Below are 21,086 nucleotides of genomic sequence, written 5' to 3'. Positions count from 1 at the left end.
CAGCATGCCAGATTTAAAAGCAGTAAACCAATATGAAATGATTAGAGTAATGCGAAATCTTTTGTTGGCTTAAGCCGACTTGTAAATTATGAAATATGTGCAATGCCATTACACAACTTCTTTATATGTTCTGTTTTGCAACAGCTGGCTAATATTTCAGATTGTAGGCTACTTAAGGTTTTAACTGTAAAGATTGTTGAGCATGAAATCATTCACAAGTAAATGTCCATTTCTCTCAGTTGCTTCAACCAACTTTCTCAAGTATGCTGGTCAGTCGTTAGTAACATATGCTCAAAAATGTCCAGTGATGGCAGAATACATGAATCAATATGCAACTGTACTGTCTCTTTCAAACTATAAGTGAGTTATGTTGAGAATCAATTGGCTGTTAGATAATCTTTTAATACATAGGCTTATGGTTAAACTCTTGTTTTGTTGCTAGAGTAAAGTATTTAACTTACAGGTATTTAAACTGACTTAGGATGAATTTAATTTTTCTTTAATCATTGTTATTAACCAGAAGATCATTTCATATTTTTATTTAATTGAGTGCTTAAATCCAGTAATGAGATGGCTATGTTCCCATTATGCATTATCAATCGCCGTTGGGTTTGAGTGTCTTGCAAAGACGCCTGTGCGTTAGTTGATTAGTGTGGACTTGATAGTGCACACTCAACAAGCACACATAAACTTGGCAGGGCTACCAGCTTTGTCCAATGGTAAGGCAAGCCAAGACGATTGGCGCTGGTGACATGCTGCACTTGCTGCAGCCTTCATCTGCCTTCACAGTCATTGAGTTTGATTGACTTCATCCACCTGTTCTTTGCTTGTTTTTGTAACACTAAAGTATCGGCTAAACTATCGGTATCAGCCAAAAAGTGATATCGGTATCCGCCAAAATATTGGTATCGGTACATCTCTATTTATAAAATTCCAAAAGTATTTTAGCCTGTGGGCCAGACTTTGGGTACAGTGAATCTGCATGTTTTTTTACACCTGGCCATGCAACTTGCGTACAGTTTTCGAGATATTGAGTATTGACCAAGCTTGTTTTGTGGAATGTACTTTGAATTAGAAATTCCTGTTGATCTTATTGTAAAATTTAGATCTTATTCTTAATTGTTATTGATACAACAATTTAGTAATTAGATGTTTATGCTCATAAGGATATGAATATCATATGAAATTTTACTTTGCTAATTGCTAGAGAATAACTTCTACTGGTCGAAGATGACCCACTGTTGCAGTGCTTTTCATAGCAACTGAAGTTATTACTTACAAGTGGTGCCTTCACTTTTACTATTTGTCATTTATTTTTTTATAAGGCATAAAACAACCCAGCTTCATTCCAGCTAATAACAAAACATATCGTTTTTGTATAGCATTTGAAAAAATATTTGTGCCACAGTTGCAGCAATGCTTCATCATCACGCTGAGGTTCTACATTTTAAAACCAAGCTCTATAAATTTCTTTAATTTTATACTTTTTTTTGTTCATTTAATTACAATTTCAGATCATATTCAACATCGGCTGCTTCAACTCAACTGAAAGAACCAATGCAGAACAATGCTGGTAATGATAAAATCATTTTAAAAGTTGCTTTTTAGTTTTCTATTATAGCCTAGCTATTTTTTTAAAAGTATACATATATATGCAGTTTTCATGTTTACATTATACTTTGCTATTCATTGATTTGATATTCTGATGCAACAGACTTTTAATAAAGGATACCTCATGCAACAAGACATGGTACGGTAATTTATTTACTTTTTTTTTTATTTAGTAAATGTCAGTAAGCAAAAACAAATGCATTTCTTGTAAAGCAAAATGTTGACTTTTAAACTAATCTGAAAGTTGCCACGCCCACACCTATGTTAATACATAAAGCATGTGCATAACTGCATATTCGATCCTAAATCTTTTCCATTATCCTTTGTTACAGCAGCTTACTCAATTTTAAATTACAAAGTTTTTATTTTGTGAACTCCTCATGAGAGAAGTTCTTTCTGGTGACATTACCAATGCTTGTGTTAGAAATGCTGTTCAAAGTGACCCCTCTAACCTTAGCATTTTTTTATCTGCTGGCAATGTGTTTGATCTGTCCTTTTTATTTTTTACTTTTCACTAAAAGTTCAATAACTTGTCCAATGTCCATGTTTATTTATTTTTTATCAAAGATTGTAAAAAATATTTCCTTATCTATCCAGCACATCACTTCATTTTTAAATTGATTCATCGGCAGATGTCCAATCACTGTAAAAAAGGACCGAGTTTATAACTAAAAAAATCAATTGAATGTCTTATACCAGATTTACCTTCAAGTTATTTTTTGCATGTATTTTTAGCATGTATTTACCATTTTACCATGATAATTTTCATCATTTACAAAATTTATGCAACCAAATAAAAGTGGTTTGTAGAGACAATTGTAGAGGTGTTCAATTTCGATTATTTCAATATTCGAAATTCGAAATTCAATTTATTTTCGATTTCCGAATTTCGATTTCGATTATTACACAACTATTCACCAAACTGCAAAATGTGATTTTATTGAAAGAAACGACATGAAAATTCGCTAGAAAACGCTAAAAAAAGCCATGAAAATTTGCAAAAAAAGAACACAAAATAACGTCTACAGTTCCAGGCCCAAGTTGGTGTTTATGAACACAAGCTGATCGACATGATCACTCGTCAGTCGGGATCTCAGCTTCGTGACGGTCAGGCCAGCTTTTGAAAACGATCGCTCCGCTGGAGCCGAGGTTGCTAGGATCCCAAACACTTCAAGTTCATTTTCACAGCGAGCGATTCACTGCTGCGACATTTCATTGCAGAGTGCAGAGGTTTCGACTCGAAAGCGACATCGAGTATGTTTGCAAGCGCATAAAGCTAAACGCACGCTCCGTCTACGTAAGCAAATTATGTTGTTTTTGGGTGCATTCAACATCTGATGACATTGAATCGACACAAAATGGTAGATTTTTGTTGTCCCAGGAAGCAAAATCAGTCATTTTTACATTGATTCAACGTCTGCAGACATTAAATCAATGTAAAAATGACAGATTTTGTTGTCTGGTGTTGGATTGTAGCATCGCAACTCGTTCTAGTGATTATTTATTGCGAAGCTGTTGCAGTTTGCATTCAAAAAGTGTTTTCCTGCTGCCGATCGCTAGTTCATCTATTGTTTTATGTATCAATACAGCATAAAAATTTGCCCCCACACAGAAATATGCGCAGGCCCGTAGCCAGCCAGGGGTCAAGGGGGGCCTCCCCCCTGAAAAAAATTTCGCCCCCCCTTGGCAAAATCTCAACATTCTCGGTCAACAGCTACAATGATAATGATTTTGCCCATTTAAATTTTTTCGGCCCCCCCCTTAAAAAAAGTTGCCCCCCTTGCTCTGCAGTCTGGCTACCCCTTGCTCTGCGGTCTGGCTACGGCCCTGCCCCCACGGCTTAGGCGCCTATGGATTCGGTAAAAATGGATAAAACTGCGACAAAGCTCAGCCTACACTTTCTGCTATTGCACAACCTAGCTATCTTCATTCTTAAGAGAAATTTGGCAATAAAAATGCCAACCTGGCATCCCTGGTGCAGGACTGGCCGTTGGACCCGCGAGAGCGTGTGATAGTCACGTGATCGACGATGCGCATGCGTCGAAGTGAGGGGGGTGAGGGGGGTGATCAATGCAAAATCACCCCCCCACTCATTTGGCTTTGAAAAGGTTTTGTGATATTTTATTGATCAAATTTTGAAAAATATATTTTCGCTGTTAGCACATTTTGAATTTTTTATTAATATGAATATATATTTCATTTCAATATGATTTTTTGGTTTGGCAACCCTGAACTACGAGCCAGGCGTTTTCACTGTGTTCTTAGTTTGCTTGGCAGCCACTTTAACAAGAAAATATTCTGCCACTGCAAATGACTAGAATGACACCGCCAACCAATCAGAACATGTTATAAGAGGCTACCGTCCAATTGTGACCTTTCTCGCACTTAGCCAGAGAGTTAATCTTTGTTTTGAACTTTATTTGGTAATTACAGAAGAAAAAAGAGCAATAGCAGTTGTGAGAATCGAACCCACGTCAATGAAATGATTATACTTTCTAACCCTAACCCCTAAACAGCCAACCAGCTGCCAACTTAGTCGGCAGCAGTGGCCGAGTGGTTAGAGCGTTGGGCTCGCAGTCGAGAGCCTGAATGTTCGACTCCACCCCCCCGCACTTGCTGTTGTTTCTCTGGGGAAAAAACTTCACTATGAGTATAATTGCCTCTACTCAGTGATCGATTTCGAGTAATGGGTAGTACCAAATTTAAGTCATAAGTAGAGTAGACAACCGGAAACAGACATTGCCGTCGGCTGCAGCGTAGGTCAGGTGTACGTCAGAAGGCGTGAACCGATGCATAGCGTTCAAGTCCGCTTTCTCGCAATGCAGGGTAAAAATATGAAAAACAAATAAACAAACAAAAAAACAGCTGATAGAAAATCCAGCACTTAATTTGCTTTGTATCATCTTCTTTTCGCCCTTTTTTACTTCACGGAAAACGTAGTTTATGATTGGTTCGAGTTTTCATTTGCAGTGCCAGAAATATATTTCTTGTTAAGTGACTACCAGTTTGCTTACTCAAAAATGCCCTTTCCAAAACATACTTTGTGAAACGACTCGGAAACCCTATGCTTCGATCAGAAAGAAGCTGATGCTGCAATGGGGGGTCTGGGGGGCGCAGCCCCCCAGAAGTTGAAATGACTATGACGATTTTAGCCCACTGTCCAAAAATCACCCCCCCGAATTGTAAAAGTGGATAGAGCCCCTGATGCCAGGTGTTGTTTATCATTTGTTCACAGTAAGTTTAAATAATCCCAATAATGACATTTGCTTTCCAGTTTCTAGTGATATTTTGTGTGAAACAAGCATTTAAAACATTTTTTTGTTTTGAATAAAACATTTCCAGCTAACATCAACAATCAACATGTTCTGTTTCTTATTAATTAAATCCGCATAGATTCAAAAGACTGGTTTTGTAACCAATTTCCAATTAGTCTGCTGTAGTAGCTATGACTCACATCCGTTTATTGGAAGCTACACATTAGTTTGCAAGTTCCTGTTTAATTAACAGCAGATTTGTCCTTTTGTTTTTTCACAATCCAAATCCACTTCACAGTTCGGTATTCTTCTGGTAGCAAATCAGTCCATTTTTCACAGTACATTATGATCGATTACATTGACATCTGCCGCCGTTGAATCAATGTTAAAATAGAACGATTTGCTGGCTTGGTTTGTTTTGATAGTTGTCATTTAAGTTCAACCAACGTTTTTCGACCGCTTGTCAAATCATTACTCTACTACTGCCTTGTCCTCAAGCAGTTTACGATGCGTACCCCAGACAGCAAGGCAGCAGACACTCACTGATTTGCTGTCTGGGTTGATGCTTCCATTTGTTTGTTTAAGGTGAATGCAACGTAAACTTCAATTTATTTTCCTCTTTTTTTTCAGCAGTATCTTCAGTGTCACAATCTTTTTCTCATTCTTCTGATGGAGTAAAAGGAGCTCTTCACTGCCCGCTGAGCAAGTATGCCTCATCGAAAAACCGCTTTTGGACGCCTTTTGACGTGGTCGAAGAAGAAGACATCTTTGTAGATGCTCTTGGACCCCAAGGAAAAATCGAGGTTTCTGACATTTTTCAAGATACAACTGAAGGTTTGTCTCGTGCGGTTACTGCGTACTGAAATATTGATCTTTTTTTTTTATAAAATTATGGTAACAAAAGAAGGTACGGGGCCGCAAAATATTTTTTCCCACGAGATTTCTGTCTCATTTACATATTTTGGTAAAAGTTTGTATTAAAACCGTGTGAATGCAACAGTTTCTCGTTGGCACGGTTGGTTCAGTGGTTTCATCCACTGCCTAGTGATCGTGAGAACGAGGGTTCGACGCCCGTCGAAGTCAGACTTTTTTTTCTATTAATTTTTGCTGTGCACTAGAGCTTTTCAAAAAAAGTAGGGTTAGGGAAAGCTTATATTTTATTATCATTGCAGAATTTCATTGGCAAATAGTTATTTCGCAATCTGATTTAACCAATCTCTCAAAACACTTTCGGAAAATCTTACTTTTAGAGTGACTAGAATCAATGAGACAGAAATCTCGTGGGAAAAAAAATTTCGCGTACCGCATGCGATGTTTTCGTTGAGTTCGACCAGCAATAAAACGACAAATTTAACGCAGTTTATTTCATTAACCAATTTTCTCAAAACTTATAGGCCTCGTTTGTATTCTCAGCTGTTAAATAGGATTTTCGAAATCGGACAGCTTCCCAGATGACCAATTAGCCATTTTTACATTGATTCACCGTCTGCAGACGTTAAATCATTGTAAAAATGATGGATTTTTCAGTCTAGAGATCGTTTGTTCACAATGGCCTGGTGTCACACCTCAGCCAACAAACTGGTCATATTTTACATTGATTCAATATCTACAAGTGTTGAATCAACGTAAAAAGGACTGAATTGCTGCCAGAGGCGATCCTTCCGTTTTTCCTGAACCAACCGTCGTACATGATAAGTATAGAAGCCTGTTTTGCAACACATTGGTTGAGTGTCTGATAACAAATCTTCTGAGTTTCTATATACTGTATATGAATACAAAATGAACAACGCAGTATTTCACAAACTGCAGACGCTTCTTACAGTTGTGGTTAATTGTTTTACTTAATTGATGGCATGCATCGTTGTATGGATACAGTAAGTGCAACCATGGACCGTTATCCAAACTATTATCATTCGTTTATTTCATCAATTTGTGCAATATCTTTTCCTCAAGCACCAGTGTCAAACATGGAATTAAATTATTTCAATAAGGAACCGAAACTGGTTACTGAGTGAACTGGCCTGCAGAGTCTCAACCGATCATCGTTTAGTTTCCTTCTTGTTATAGACATTTATCTACAATTGTGAAATCAGCGTTGTATTGTTGGTTACCTAATTGGGATCTTACAGCAGGCTACCGTATTTGTTTATGCACATTGCTAGATAATTGCTTGTTTACGCAATGTAGTTCACCAAAGAAATAGAAACACTGTGCTACGGTCATGGCGGCTTGACTGAATAAATTCACAGACGTTGAATTAATGCAAAAGTAGGACTAATTTGCCAGCTGAGACATTGTTGGTCATGCTCTTTATTCGTTTCTCTTATTCTTTGCCTTATTTGTATTGTATGAAACAGATTTTGTTAAGTTTAAGACATGTGAAAGTCAGAGTAGCTTCGTCCAATTTCGCCATACCGTGCATGCCGTTTGGCATCTCAGTTCAACCTGTGCTGTTATCATTATCATCAACCAATTTTGATTATACAAACCATACGCGCCGACTTCCGGGGGGCGGTGCCCCCTGTAAATTTATGGTTGAGGGCAACAAAAATGGCTATTACAAGTGGTGTTTCAAAGATAAAATACTTCGCGAAAGAGATTTAGATCATTTAAACCAAGGCTTCCCGATTCGGGGTGCTCGCACCCCCTGGGGGTGCGAGAATCCACCGAGGAAGAAAAGCTACAACAACGTATAAAGAGATAGAGTTTGTTTAACGAGGGAGGTGGTGATCATCTCTCAGAGCATTCTATGTTGGCCTATATAGCACAATGCACAACAACAAAATACCACCCGACAAGTTGCTGATAACAAAAAGGCTGTGGTCCGAACGTCACATTACAGACCATGAACTAATTCTCATGTTGAGGGTGTGGCCTGTCTCCAGAGCAAAGTCTTTCTCCACACCTCGTGGTCCATTGAGTCGGTAGAGCCGCTGTATCAAAGCTTAAGCTTTTTTTACACTAGATAACTAATTGTTGTTTTTTTGCTTTCAGCTCCCTATTGTGACGACATCTCCACTAACGTCATCGCCACCATCAGAGAGGGCATTATGACGTTACCCGAAGAAAGATCTTCAAGGGAATCCCTCAATCATAATTCAGGTTCGTTCAAAGACCTCGACTTTAATTCGTTCAAGTTGTTAGCCGACAATAGTGCACTGATACCCTGTGTGGTTTGGTAGAGGATGAAGGTTACGGTTAAGTTCCATTTTGACAAATACTTATCACTTTTACATTATTTCAACGATAACCGAAATGGAACTACGTAAAAATGACAACTTTTGCTTACTGGGTTCAGCTAAATGTGTCGTATCAGTCGGCTACTCAGCCTGGCAACACCTAGTGTACCGGTGTAACGCAAGGTAATTCTACATGATTTGGAAACCACATTCTCCTATTTAGCTTCGGTTGGCGAAAGACAGTTCTAGTCAGAAAATTGTACGTTTTCACGTTGATTCGCCGTCTGCAAACATTGAATCAATGTAATTGTAATTAGAAGACATATCCAGGTTGGAGTGATCTTTGACTATGCGGACAAATTCCTTCAGAGCATTTCTGTGCTTAGTTTTAACACGGCGATGGTATTATCCCAGTCGCCAAAGTGATTCTTTTTACATTAATTTAACGACTGAAGACGTTGAATCAACATGAAAAGCATCATTTTTACGAGGCCAGATAGAAACTGGCAGCATAATTAACATATTTCCGACCAAGGAAATAATTGATCGGACAATGTATTTTCTTTCAGGGTCTGGGTTCGACTACGACAAGTTCATGTCTGATAGAGTAGCCGATAAGAAGAACGACAATTCCTACAGGGTGTTTAAAAAGGTAACTGACAGCCAATCATGACATCATTTGTATTACTGCTCCCTGTCGATCTATCGAAAATTACATTTTCCAAAACTTGATGTTGTTTCAATCTTCGGTTGATTGAAACGAGCAAGAGAGCGATGTTTCTTTATATGCATCAGCTCATCTTTTAAATGACGTCATCAAGTAGTAATTTAGAAACGTTTTATTTAATAATACGAAATTAATCGGTAACGACGTTGAATTAGCGTGATAAAATAAATGCCTATTATTGTGATGATAAAATCTTTGAGTTGATCACCGGATAAAATTTGCTAACTGTATCAAACCGACCAACCAGCCAATCATATCTACTCAGGTGAACAGGCGCGCGGACGCCTTTCCTTACGCAGAGCATCTTTCTTCCTCGTATAGCGGGTCGGCTGCCAGCCGTGTTTCGGTATGGTGCAGCAACGACTACCTGGGAATGAGTCGTCATCCTAGAGTGTTGCAAGCCATCAGGTACTTTCACACTGGTTTAAATTTGCGTCGCTGTTGGAGGCAGTAATCCCATCCAGCAAGTCAATTCTTTTCTACGTTGGTTCAACTTCTTCGGACATCGAGTTGATGTAAAAAAGAACTGATTTAATGGCTTGGATGCAGAGTGAAGTTGATGTGCCCGGAGCTGATTTCTTAATATTTGTTGATTTTATTGCTTTGACGAAGACAAATATATATATCATTAAATTGCCTGGAAATAGTTTTTACGTGAAATACAGTTTACAGTAATATGTAGAGTAGCCTACCATAAGTTAATAATGAACTTAGGCCTGATTCGATTAAAAAACTGTTAAACTCTTATAAGCGGATAGTTTAAATATTTACACTCCTTTTTAGTGTCGCTATAGTGTTCTTCTAGAATGTTTGATAACTTTTATCAGAAAGTACAAGGAAACGCTGTGCTACCGAGTATCTTGTACATTAGGGCGGGTCACGAAATCACTTTTTTTTGATATCCACCTTCCTCATACGGATTTTGATAGATAGACACCTAAAATTGTTGTATACAAAATTTCAGCTCATTTGAACAATGGTTTGGGATGAGGAAATCGCGTTTAATTTTTGCCGAAAATCGCAAAATTAGGTAAAAATGCGAAATTTTAGATTATGTTCAATTTATATTTTTCCAGTGACATTCGTTTGCTGTGGCCTTATACTTATTTTTTAGACAGGTATGGACTTACTGAAGTAAGTTAGAGCTGCAGAGATTGCATTCTAATATTTATTGTAGTAGTATTAAAAATTAAATTTTTGCCGAAAATCGCAAAATTGGTTAAAAATGCGAACTTTTGGATTGCCTTCAATCTATACTTTTAAAGTAAAGCATGACTTTAAATTATTATTTATGGAAGATATGGACTCACTGCAGATAGTTATAGCTGCAGGAGACTGCATTTTATTATTTATTGCGGCAGTATTAAAAATTGAATTTTTGCCGAAAATGTCAAAAACAGTAAACTTTGGAGTGTCAAGTGTTGGCTGTCATTGTCAGTGACATAAAATCCTGCTTTGATTCTGATGATGCATGGAGTTTTCGGGAGTTCAATTGGGAAAGAATCATTCCCTCTCTTCTTCTAAATCCAGAAATGGTTTTGCTTGCTTCTGTAACAATCTTAATAGCCCTTTCAATTGACTGGGTTTGATTCGCAATTTTACCAAACAGTAATGGAACCTTTCTGATTTTTTCCAACTGAAATGATCCAAGCTCCGTTGTTAAAACTGGTTCCGTTGGATTTTCCCAGTTTATCATTTTGGTATAATCCTCCGCTTTAAAATTGAGTGTTGGTACATTGAACTGTCTCACACTGTCATCTCCAAATCTATTTTGACCACGTATCTTTCTTATAGTATCGACCGCTTTTCCTCGTATTATTGGGTCATTGTCAGCGATCATTGCCAGGAGGAGGTTCTCGCTATTGGCACTGTATGCATTTCTTTGCATATAAGGTTTTACAATGTTTTGAATTTTTTCTGGAAGCAGTTTAACTCTTTGCAGTGATTGAAATATATGGCACGGAGCATCTTTGTAGAGTGGCTGACATTTGATCCTAAACCACAATGATCCTAAACCACAATGGAGCATAATTTGTTACAATGAAGTTAACTAAGTGTAGAAGATTCTCACTAGATTTTTCATTGAAATTGTGTTGACTTATATACAAACGACAAACCCTGGATGCAAGTGTAAGCCAGCGAGCATGATTTAGTGGCCCAATTTTTGATTTAATATGTAGTGAAATTTGTCCGGTTGTAATGGTGTGTGTGATCTCGTATAAATATTTTTGGACCCATGATAAATCTTTAACAACATCGCCAGGTAATTCTGGAAGTGGAACCCAGCATCATCAGTTATTGGGGTGAAGTTATTATTGATAGACAAATCTTCAACCTTTTTACAAAGACGACCAATAGGTCCTTTGAATGATTCATTTCCAGTGGTTGACCCGTCCAGTTCAATAAACAAGTGTCGAAATGGCAGTTCGTTTGTGTGTAACTCACAAATCAACCATACTAATCTGTGACCGAATTCTTTTTCAACAAGAGCAATTACTCCACCGAATCTTCCTGTGTTCCTGTAATGTGGAATTACTTAATAATTAGATATTAATAAATCTGAAAAATACAAAATTAAGATTAGTGAATAGTGATGTTCTACGATCATTAAAGCAGTAGATTTTCGACAAAAATTCAATGTTAATACTACTGCAATAAATAATAAAATGTAATCTCTGCAGCTACAACTATCTTCAGTAATTCTATAACTGTCTTATAAAATAAGTATAAGACCCCACAGCAAACGCATTTCGCTTGAAAAATATAGATTGAACATAATTCAAAATTTTGCGTTTTTTGCAATTTTCGGAAAAAATTCAATGATTAATACTACTACAATAAACAATAAAATGCAATCTCTGCAGATCTAACTTACTTCAGCAAGTCCATAACTGTCTAAAAAATAAGTATAAGGCCACAGCAAATAAATTTCACTTAAAAAATATAGATTGAACATAATCTAAAATTTCGCATTTACACCCAATTTTGCAATTTTTGGGAAAAATTAAACGCGATTTCCTCATCCCAAACCATTGTTCAAATGAGCTGAAATTTTGTATACAACAATTTTAGGTGTCTATCTATCAAAATCCGTATGAGGCAGGTGGATATAAAAAAAAAGTGGTTTCGTGACCCGCCCTATTGTACATGTGGTTCAATCTAGATTACAATGCATTGTGAAGGTTCGACTCTTTTTTACCAGTCTTTGTTTTTATTTTCTAATCTGATGATAAGGCTTTTGGTGGATGTTTATTTCAGCAATGATTCGGTGCTACCATTCTTGCTCCAACCAGGGGAAAGTTATTTTAAATATTCAGTTTGCAGTATTTTTTGTAGCATTTGTATGTCATTTTTTCTGACAAACAAATGGGTCAAAAAGTAGTGCTCTCTCTAATTTTAACGAGTTGAATGCAAGATTCAAAAGTCTCCTGCATTTTAGGATTGAAACGCTGACAAAATGCGCTCCCCGGTTCCACTAATCCTTGTGTGTGATCTTCCTCAATTTTGTTCAGGATCTTAATCATCTTCCTCTTTCAGAGACACAATCAGCAGATATGGCGCCGGAGCTGGAGGAACACGCAACATCTCTGGGACATCTTCTCTCCATGAAGCTCTGGAAGAGGAACTTGCTGATCTTCACCATAAACAATCCGCTCTTTTGTTCTCATCGTGTTTTGTGGCCAATGATTCGACGTTATTTACTCTAGCCAAGCTAATGCCAGGTTTGTTACAGATTAGTTGAAAATAAGTTACTTTCGGTTGAATTTGTGTTTGCCAAAGAAATATTTGGTGTACGACTGACGTGATAGAAGTTGAAATAGACGCTGAATAATTAATTTATTTTATTAAACAATCCTTTAAAATTTTTGTTTATGAGAACTGTTACTTGTGCTTAGAGTTGGAGTTAGTTGTTGACACTTTAGAATTCAGATGCATGCGATCAATGTAATTACAATGTAAAAAATGGCTTAATTTTATGATTTTGCTTCCCTGACTCAGAAATTGTCAACCACTCTTTAATGTTTGTTTCCTTTTAACATCAATTTAACGTCAAGACACTCGAAATCAACGTAAAATGCTGAATGGACAAACGGGGTTTTCTCGTGGCGTGTGGTAGAAATATGACATATACCGGCGTAAGAAACTTTTAGTACATGTCAGATTGTCGTGTTAGAAGGAATTCGAAGAATCACGTCCTGTGGTTAATAACATATTGTGCTAAAAGAACCCTTCAAAGCTTAACATGATCGTCACGAAATTTTGTTGTGACGTTTTTTTTTTGTCCAAGAAAAACGGTCTTTTTTACATTTTGTTAACGTAAAAACAATCGATTTTGGTTTCTGCTCAGAGTTCGATTCGTTATTTTCGGGCGTATGGTCGAAGAGAAGGAAACCGAATTATCTTTTTAGATATTTCATTCTATTGAGTTTGTACCATTTTCTCACGAAATACAAATCTACTTTTAACCGAATAAGCCTTAAAAAAGCAACAATACGCGATTTCGCTGAAACATAACACGATTCTGGAAGCTTCTATGGAGACAGAAACTAGAATACAAGAAATCGAGCTAATGTTTACTTGTTTTGAAATTAAGCTACTTTTATGACTTGGCAATTTTGTGTGAACTGATTAAAAGAATTTTCAATACCTCCTTCCTTGTTCCTTGCTTACTGTGGAACAAGTAAATATACTTTTACGTACATGTACGTTTTGTTTAACCATGAAGATAGTTTTTGTTAAATGTCGTCATGGCACAATTGTCAATTCCAACTCCTACGCAACACCATGTACTGTAAATTCAAGAAAGTGTTTTCCGAAAGCACAAATTTCCGCTCGATGTTTACTGAATGACAAGCCATGCACTGATTTGGTAACGAACTCTCGTATCGTGTCTTATGCAAACGAAACCATATAAGTAACTCCGCTTCCAGTAGTTGCTACAAGCTACAAAAATTGATGGATAAAAATAAATTTATTAAAAACTTGAACATGCTGCTTCTTGGTTTCAGAAAGCGTGTCGTTGCACACGACGTTTGTGTGCCCTTTTTTCGTCACAGTTTTCTTGTGGAAACTCAAGCTAGTTCTCCTCACTTGATATACTCGCACATAGCATACCTTATTTACTCTTTGCTTTGTAAAATAACCGCAAACTTTGCCAATATTACCAAAATTGTTACTTTGTTTGATTTGGAGTTGAGAGGAAAATTTTTCTGATCTTTTTTCTCTTTTGACGAACTGTATTCTACTTTCAAACAAAAGTACCTTTTAACCTTTTCAAAAGTACGTAAAATTGACTGAAAAAGCTGTAGTGCAAAAACATCTCGTATAACAACATGCGGAACGTGACTTCTGTACCCATGTACCGGTGATTATGAAAACAAAATGTTAACACAGTTGGGTCATAAAGACGGCTTACTATATGCATTGTGACATGTAGCCTGTTTACCAACGTCTCGCATCATACTTTTAGATTTAGTTGTCAACAAACAACTACATTCGTGTGCATCAATGGGCTTTTCTGAAAAAAACATTACCTATATCTCTTTTTTTTTGTTTATTCTCGAGAAAAGGAACACCAAATTTCATGTGCACTATTCAAGGAGAGGACCAACTGAACAGTTTAAAAGCCATTCTAATATTATTAACCCAGAACTCATCAGAACTCAGGACATCTATGTTACTCTGAGGATGCTCGTTGAAATGTTGTGCCAAATTAACTCAGGACTCATCAGAACTTAGGACTTCTATGTTACTCTGAGGATGCTCGTTGGAATGTTTTGCCCAACGTCAAACGAGCCATAAAATTTGCTAGCACACTTGAGCGAGTAAACACAAACAATGATCTTATTTTCTTTAGGTTGTGAGATCTACTCGGATGCTGGCAACCATGCTTCCATGATCCATGGGATCAGAAACAGCGGTGTACCGAAGTTCGTCTTCCGCCACAACGATCCTCAACACTTGGAAGAGCTGTTGAGTCGGTCTAACCCCGACACCCCGAAAATTGTCGCTTTCGAAACAGTCCATTCTATGGATGGTAAGTTCAACCTGGTTGCTTACCTCATTGAAAGGCAACAAGTTCTTGATCAAACTAAGATAGTGTTGGATCGTCTCTTCCCAGACAAAAAATGACGGATTTTGATGTCTGGGTTTTAGTAATTTTAAAATGCTAGCAGATCAGTCAATCAACGTAAAAAAGGATTTTTGACTTGGATTCCTTAACAAATATTTTTTGTTGTAATGCTGAAATGGCTTCTTTACTGAACGACTTCCTTCCGCAGGAGCCGTATGCCCGCTTAAGGAGCTGTGTGATGTATCGCACAAGTACGGTGCCATCACGTTTGTGGACGAGGTGCATGCAGTGGGATTGTACGGCAGGCGTGGTGGTGGGATAGGAGAGAGAGATGACCTGCTTGATAGAATCGATATTGTCTCGGGAACGTTAGGTAATTGTCTGCTCACATCTATTACATCAGTGGGTTATTCCAGCTAACAAAACCAGTCTCTCTAACCAGCGTTTGATAACATTTTTTGAATTTCAGTTGGCAACATTTCTTGCGGTTTATATGTGCGACTGTTTGTGAAGGAGACTCGATGAATAATTGCAAACTATGGTCATAGCCCATGACTAGGGAACTGTGTTTCGAAAGCTGCTGCATATCGCTATTATCACGGCGAACTCACAGCATCAGGCTAAAAAAGATCGTTAATATCTACATTGTGAAGTACAAACTTTCAATTGTATTCTTCAGGTAAAGCGTTCGGGAATGTTGGAGGATACATTGCGAGCACTTCCTCCTTGGTGGATACCATCCGCAGCTACGCTGCTGGGTTCATTTTTACCACTGCTCTTCCTCCTATGAATGTTGCTGGAGCTCTGGCAGCTGTTTGCATCCTTAAGTCGGAAGAAGGACACGTTCTCCGATCCCTCCATCAGAAGAATGTGTCTTTGATCCGGAAAATGCTTTTAGCAGCTGATCTTCCTGTGGTGCATTGTCCAAGCCACATTATTCCCATTCATGTAAGGATTTGTTGTCGTATTTGTGCGTTTGTCGTTTAAGTAAGGTTACAAACAACTTGCTTGCAACCAAGAAAACAACAATTAAGAAGTGTGTTTCAGTAAAATTTATTAATATGACTTTTGTTTTAAATCTTAAATCACTTGTCATTAATTTTATATAGTTTTGCCATTAAGATTTTTCTCACATGGTTGGAGATTTACATCAAATATAGTTATTACTTTCTAAAACCTCTACGTCTACCGGAATGGCCCGTTTCGGTGAGTCCGATTTGGTGAGTTCCCTATTCGGTGAGATCCTGTTTCGGAGAGTTCCCTATTCGGTAATTATTTTTTAAATTATCGGGTGTAGCCTAATTATCATTGCCGTTTCTGGGTTAGGGGTGGGGTTAGGGTCTTATTTCAACGTTTAGCGACGTTAAAACGATGTAAAAGCGGCAATGATAATTAGGCTACGGTACCCGATAATTTTCAAAAAAAATTTCAACAAATCACCGAATAGGGAACTCTCCGAAAAAGGCTCACACCGAAAAGGCTCTCACCGAATCGGACTCACTGAATCGGACTCACCGAATCGGACTTACCGAATAGTAGCAGACCCACGTCTACAGCCTGTTTCACCCTAAAAGGGGAATCATCAGAAGGTCCTTATTTAAGTATATGTTTTGGCGCCCTTGCAATCTTTTTTTGTTTTGATTAATAATCGCCTGAAGGAATTTCCTTATTGTCGCTGCCGGTTCGGTCAAATGTTCGAGCCACTGGATAGCTCCACTAGTTTCATTATCGTCACAAAACTTTCCAGGTTGGTGACCCTGGTAAGAGCGCTGATCTATCCGACCTGCTCATGAAGAAGTACGGCGTCTACGTACAGGCCATCAACTATCCGACTGTGCCTCGTGGTGAGGAAATGCTGAGGGTGGCGCCTACTCCAGGCCACACTGTGTCTATGATGAGGTACGTTTTACATCATGTTGTATTGTACCTGGATGTGTTGACAAAACAGCGGATGAAATTGGAACCTAAATTTTTTTTAGTGGAGCTAATCACCAAACAAAACTTGCAATTTTTACTTGCTGTTTAATCATATTCTTTTAAGGTTTGAAAGCAACTTAAGAATGGAGCAATTCTACAGTGTTGAATGTTTGCTGTTTTCTGAGCATAATGGAATAGTCGCAAGCTGTTTTTTGAAAGTAAATTGGTCTAAATTGTACCTAAGACTTGCATGACTTATATGCCATGGAAACCTGGCTACTTTTGCACTAGGATAGGCCAACCATAGCTTTATTTAAAACTGGCTAAATTGAGGACTTTGTAACAACGTTTCTAAGAATGAAATCACTTTGCCTAAGATCTGTAGAAAGTATTGAAATCCGTCTGACATAAATTTCCTTGCGACGTGTTCACGACCCACACATGAGTTTAAAAGAACCGACACGTCTTGTACCTTCAGATATTTTGTGGAGAGCGTCAAAAAGGCTTGGCTGGAGGTCGGCCTACCCTCCAATGCCGGCCACAGCTCAGTGGAGACTTGCGAGTACTGCCAGAAGCCCGTTCAGTTCGAGTTGCTTTCTTCAAGAGTTCGACTTCCAACCTATGTTCCTCGCCAAGTTGCCTGTGCGTAGTATTCGTTATGCCCAACCAAATCTACATTTGTTTCATTAATTTAACGTTGCAAGACGTTGAATGAATGTAAAAAAGTGAATTGGTTTGTTAGGACTGAATAGATGACGTTGTTTTGTTTGGATCACGTCAGTAGGTTGCTTTCATAATTTTGTTGATGTGAAATTAAAATATTTGAAGTACACATTTTCAATTTTTGAAGCGTTACTTCTGCGTTACTTTATGTTTAGTTTTGTCTAATGTTATTTTTCATTTGAGATTAGTTAGTTTTTTCATGTACTAAAGTTTGATGTAATACAAAAAAGTATTTATATCATAAATATTAAATAAAATTTAACTACAAAGAATCAATTTAAAATAATTATGCTTCCGCCCAATGTATGTATTGCAAACAGTTCCATTGTTGTTCCATAGTTCGCATTACAACGTTAAAAAAGTTTTCAAATACTACACTGGTCAACAGCAAATTTTAATTGGAGATGATTTCGCTTGTCTCTGTCCTTTTGACGCTGGTTTCAAAAATGTGTTGACTTTTTTTAACCCATCAGGCTTTTAAGATATTTACATTTTTAGTGTTGTTAACGTTTGAACTCTATAGAGTTGCGCATTGCAACTTTCACCACAATACATAACAAGTATTGTGAAGCTATGAAACCAGAATTCATAGACCATTTTGACAACACTAACATGAAACAAAGTTTGGTCATATTTATAAATATTGCTACCATTGCTACATACGTAAACTATTAAAGTGCAAATGTGTTGAAAACCTTATGGGCTAGAGAAACAGCGAGCGCACATTCCAAACCAGTAAGCCTCACATGTATCTCTGATTGAAAAGTTTGTTGACCAGTGTTTTGTGCTGTACTTTCTGTGCGACCTTCTTTGGTTGAACGAATTACTGGCGCAACTGTGTGGTTTCACTTTAAATTCAACCTGCAAAAGTTATCTTAACAACAAATTCTGTTCTTTTTCAACGTGTGTGAACGTTGAATCAATATAAAAAGGGCGAGTTTTGCTTGCTGGGTCGCTGTGTTATCGCGCAATTTCCGATTTTAATTCCATGTTGATTTTATGTTGTTCATGAAGACTTATGCAAGATGTGTATTTTCTGCTAGAATATTTTTGTTTCCTGCACTTACTGAAAATCATGCTTGTAATATCGTTCAAGTATTAGCAACAAAAGTGGCTAAGAGATTCATGGATTGTGTTAAAAGTGTCTCGCAATACAGTATAACCAGGTAAGATATATTCTGGTTTGAGTTAGTAATGGATTTAGAAAATGCTTCACGTGTTTATCCCATCTGTCAAAAGTTAATGCGTAAATCAGACGCGTTTTTATTGGTTCAGCGTCTGAAGACGTTAAATTAATGTAAATTGGAATGATGTTTATTAGTTGTGTTAAGTGAAAGAGAAGGCTGTCGAAGATTTTAGCTGTCGAAATTGCTGCTTTTTACATTTGTTTAACGTTTACGTAACATAGTTTGCCATCTGAGGTAAGTAGAAGCTGTTTGGAATATCGCTCAATTGGGTCCCTAAAGTACCCTATTATGTAAATGCCGTATTTTGACACAAAAACCAGAAAAGGGCAACACCGGCTTTTCATTCAGCTGCTCGTGATTATTGTCTTCGTTTTTACTGACCCAGAGTTTGGTTTGTATGAAGTGCCGGGGGATGCCGACCTAGCTAGCATAAGTCACGTTCTTGAGCAAAAATGTCAACATGTGGTGAAAGGGTCAGATGACCATTGCGGTTTACTGACGTTCGCACACCACGTTGTCTTCACTGGGAATGTTTCGTCATACTTTTGACAAATTTCATACGTTATCTTAAACGGTTTGCGTGTCCTATAACTAGCCAATTATTTATTCCGTAATCCGGTTTGTTATATATCTATGAAATGTATTATTAAAAAAACCATTGCTTATTACTGTCAAGATCATACAATGCAAATCAACCGTTTTTTACATTGATTCAACGTCTGCAGATGTTGAATCAATGTAATAAATGTTGATTTGCTGTCAAGATGTTGGAAAACTAGCAAAAACACCTGTGAAGCTGAAACGTTTTCGAATTATTGACCGCGTGTTGTTGCTGGGAGAGTTGTGATGGTTTTCATATGCGGCAATAAAGATTTTGACTGTCAGTAAGGTCTTCACTTGCTAGCAACTCGCATTTACTGGCCTGGTTATCGGGATTTTGAAAAAAATGGTCCGTGAAAGTTTCCGAGTTTTCAGCATGATTGATAAATTACGACATTTAAAAATTGTTTGTGCTTTGTCTATGTATTAGCCTACAGTGATTCTCAAACTGTAAATCGCAACGCACTGGTGCGTCGTTTGAAATTGCAAAGGACATTGCACAAAGGTTTGGCTTCTCAACTAAAAAATATCATATAAATAACTTAAACCTTTTATTAAGGCTATGTTGGCTTTCTGTTCAACTTAATTCTTTTGAGACAGCAGATTATTGATCAATGATTAACTTGGAAATGCAAACGTTAGTCAGCAGTCTATTAGGCTACCACTCACAGTTTTGCAATAACTGTGATTATAACGAATTGATATTGATTACAAATGAAAGAAGAGAGAAGTTCTTTGTAACGATCGCAAAATTTCTATTAGCTTTTGATAAAATTTTTAGAAAACATCAAATGAGCATATAGATTACTGATGTTTGATCCTGTGTGCCAACATATAGCTCATAACATAATCTCACCAATCGTCAATTGCGTTGTAAATTCAGCAAACTCTTCTAAGTGTGTTGCTAATGGAACACATGATTCCATAAGGAGACGTGACACACCAAAATTTCAAATAGAAATTTTTAGGGGTCCTCGACCACCAAGACAAAAAGTCTCATCACATTCACGGACCCCTCATCACATTTCTGTCCAGTGTGTGCTTGGAGTTTGTAGCGGGGAAAGCTTACTCCCTCTTGTATCGCTTAAAGTTTGATTTGTATTTGTGGGAGGCACCTTGTCTTATGGCTAAGCGCGTTTTGTTTTTTTGGTGCCTCCAATCTGTAGCCTCGATATGGATAAAAGTTAAGGTATGTGTTTGATATAGCTTAGGCTGCTCTTTTTGTCACTGACTTTTGCCAAATGTAGGCTACTTCCTTATACCGGTATGTAAAGACATAGGCCTACTGAAATAAACTTGATTATTTGTTATCATTACAGTTAGCGGTTTGATTTTCAAAGCGCTCCGCGAGCAGCCACATAGCCTAATGTTAGGCCTATAGATCACTGGTTTCCAAACTATGAGTCGCGACCCAGGGACGATCAAATCAGCCAAAATAGGACTGTGGCAAATTAATTTATTACTGAAATTTTGTTGTTTCTTTTATCAACTTGTTTTAATACCAACACCGACTAGATTATTGTCACTTATCATACGTAGGCTATTTATTGGGGTCGCGGATTGGGCTACTCTGATCAAAATCATTTATTGCTTCAATAAGCAGTTTTGCCGGCCTTGAAGTCACTTAATTCCTTCAGAAAATCACAGCAAACGTGAAATTTAGTAGATAGCCTCTGCCAGGGCCGGATTTAGATGATGGGAGGCCCGGGGCACTATTAGATCGGAGAGCCCCGTGAAAAACCACCTCAACGTCTACAGTAGCATTAATCCAGCACTGCACAGCATTTTGAAGGTACTTGAAAGGCTGAAAAAAAA

General features: G+C 37.5%; 1 protein-coding gene across 1 annotated transcript; it reads left to right on the top strand.

Annotated features, from left to right (window-relative positions):
• Window positions 1-202: 202 nt before the first annotated feature.
• Window positions 203-19,555, top strand: LOC145782615 (5-aminolevulinate synthase, erythroid-specific, mitochondrial-like). Its single transcript, XM_082594425.1, has 12 exons — window positions 203-360; window positions 1,515-1,573; window positions 5,496-5,699; window positions 7,860-7,967; window positions 8,614-8,696; window positions 9,037-9,179; window positions 12,309-12,493; window positions 14,629-14,808; window positions 15,053-15,217; window positions 15,524-15,792; window positions 16,592-16,743; window positions 17,240-19,555. Exons 1-12 carry the CDS (start codon window positions 203-205, stop codon window positions 17,409-17,411), a joined length of 1,878 nt encoding a protein of 625 aa, XP_082450551.1. The 3' UTR covers window positions 17,412-19,555.
• Window positions 19,556-21,086: the final 1,531 nt, after the last annotated feature.

The sequence above is a fragment of the Aplidium turbinatum genome, chromosome 13, assembly GCF_918807975.1.
Source record: "Aplidium turbinatum chromosome 13, kaAplTurb1.1, whole genome shotgun sequence".
Classification (NCBI taxonomy): Eukaryota; Metazoa; Chordata; class Ascidiacea; order Aplousobranchia; family Polyclinidae; genus Aplidium; species Aplidium turbinatum.
Note: the sequence above shows the minus strand (reverse complement) of the source record. Positions and strands in the feature narration are given on the sequence as shown.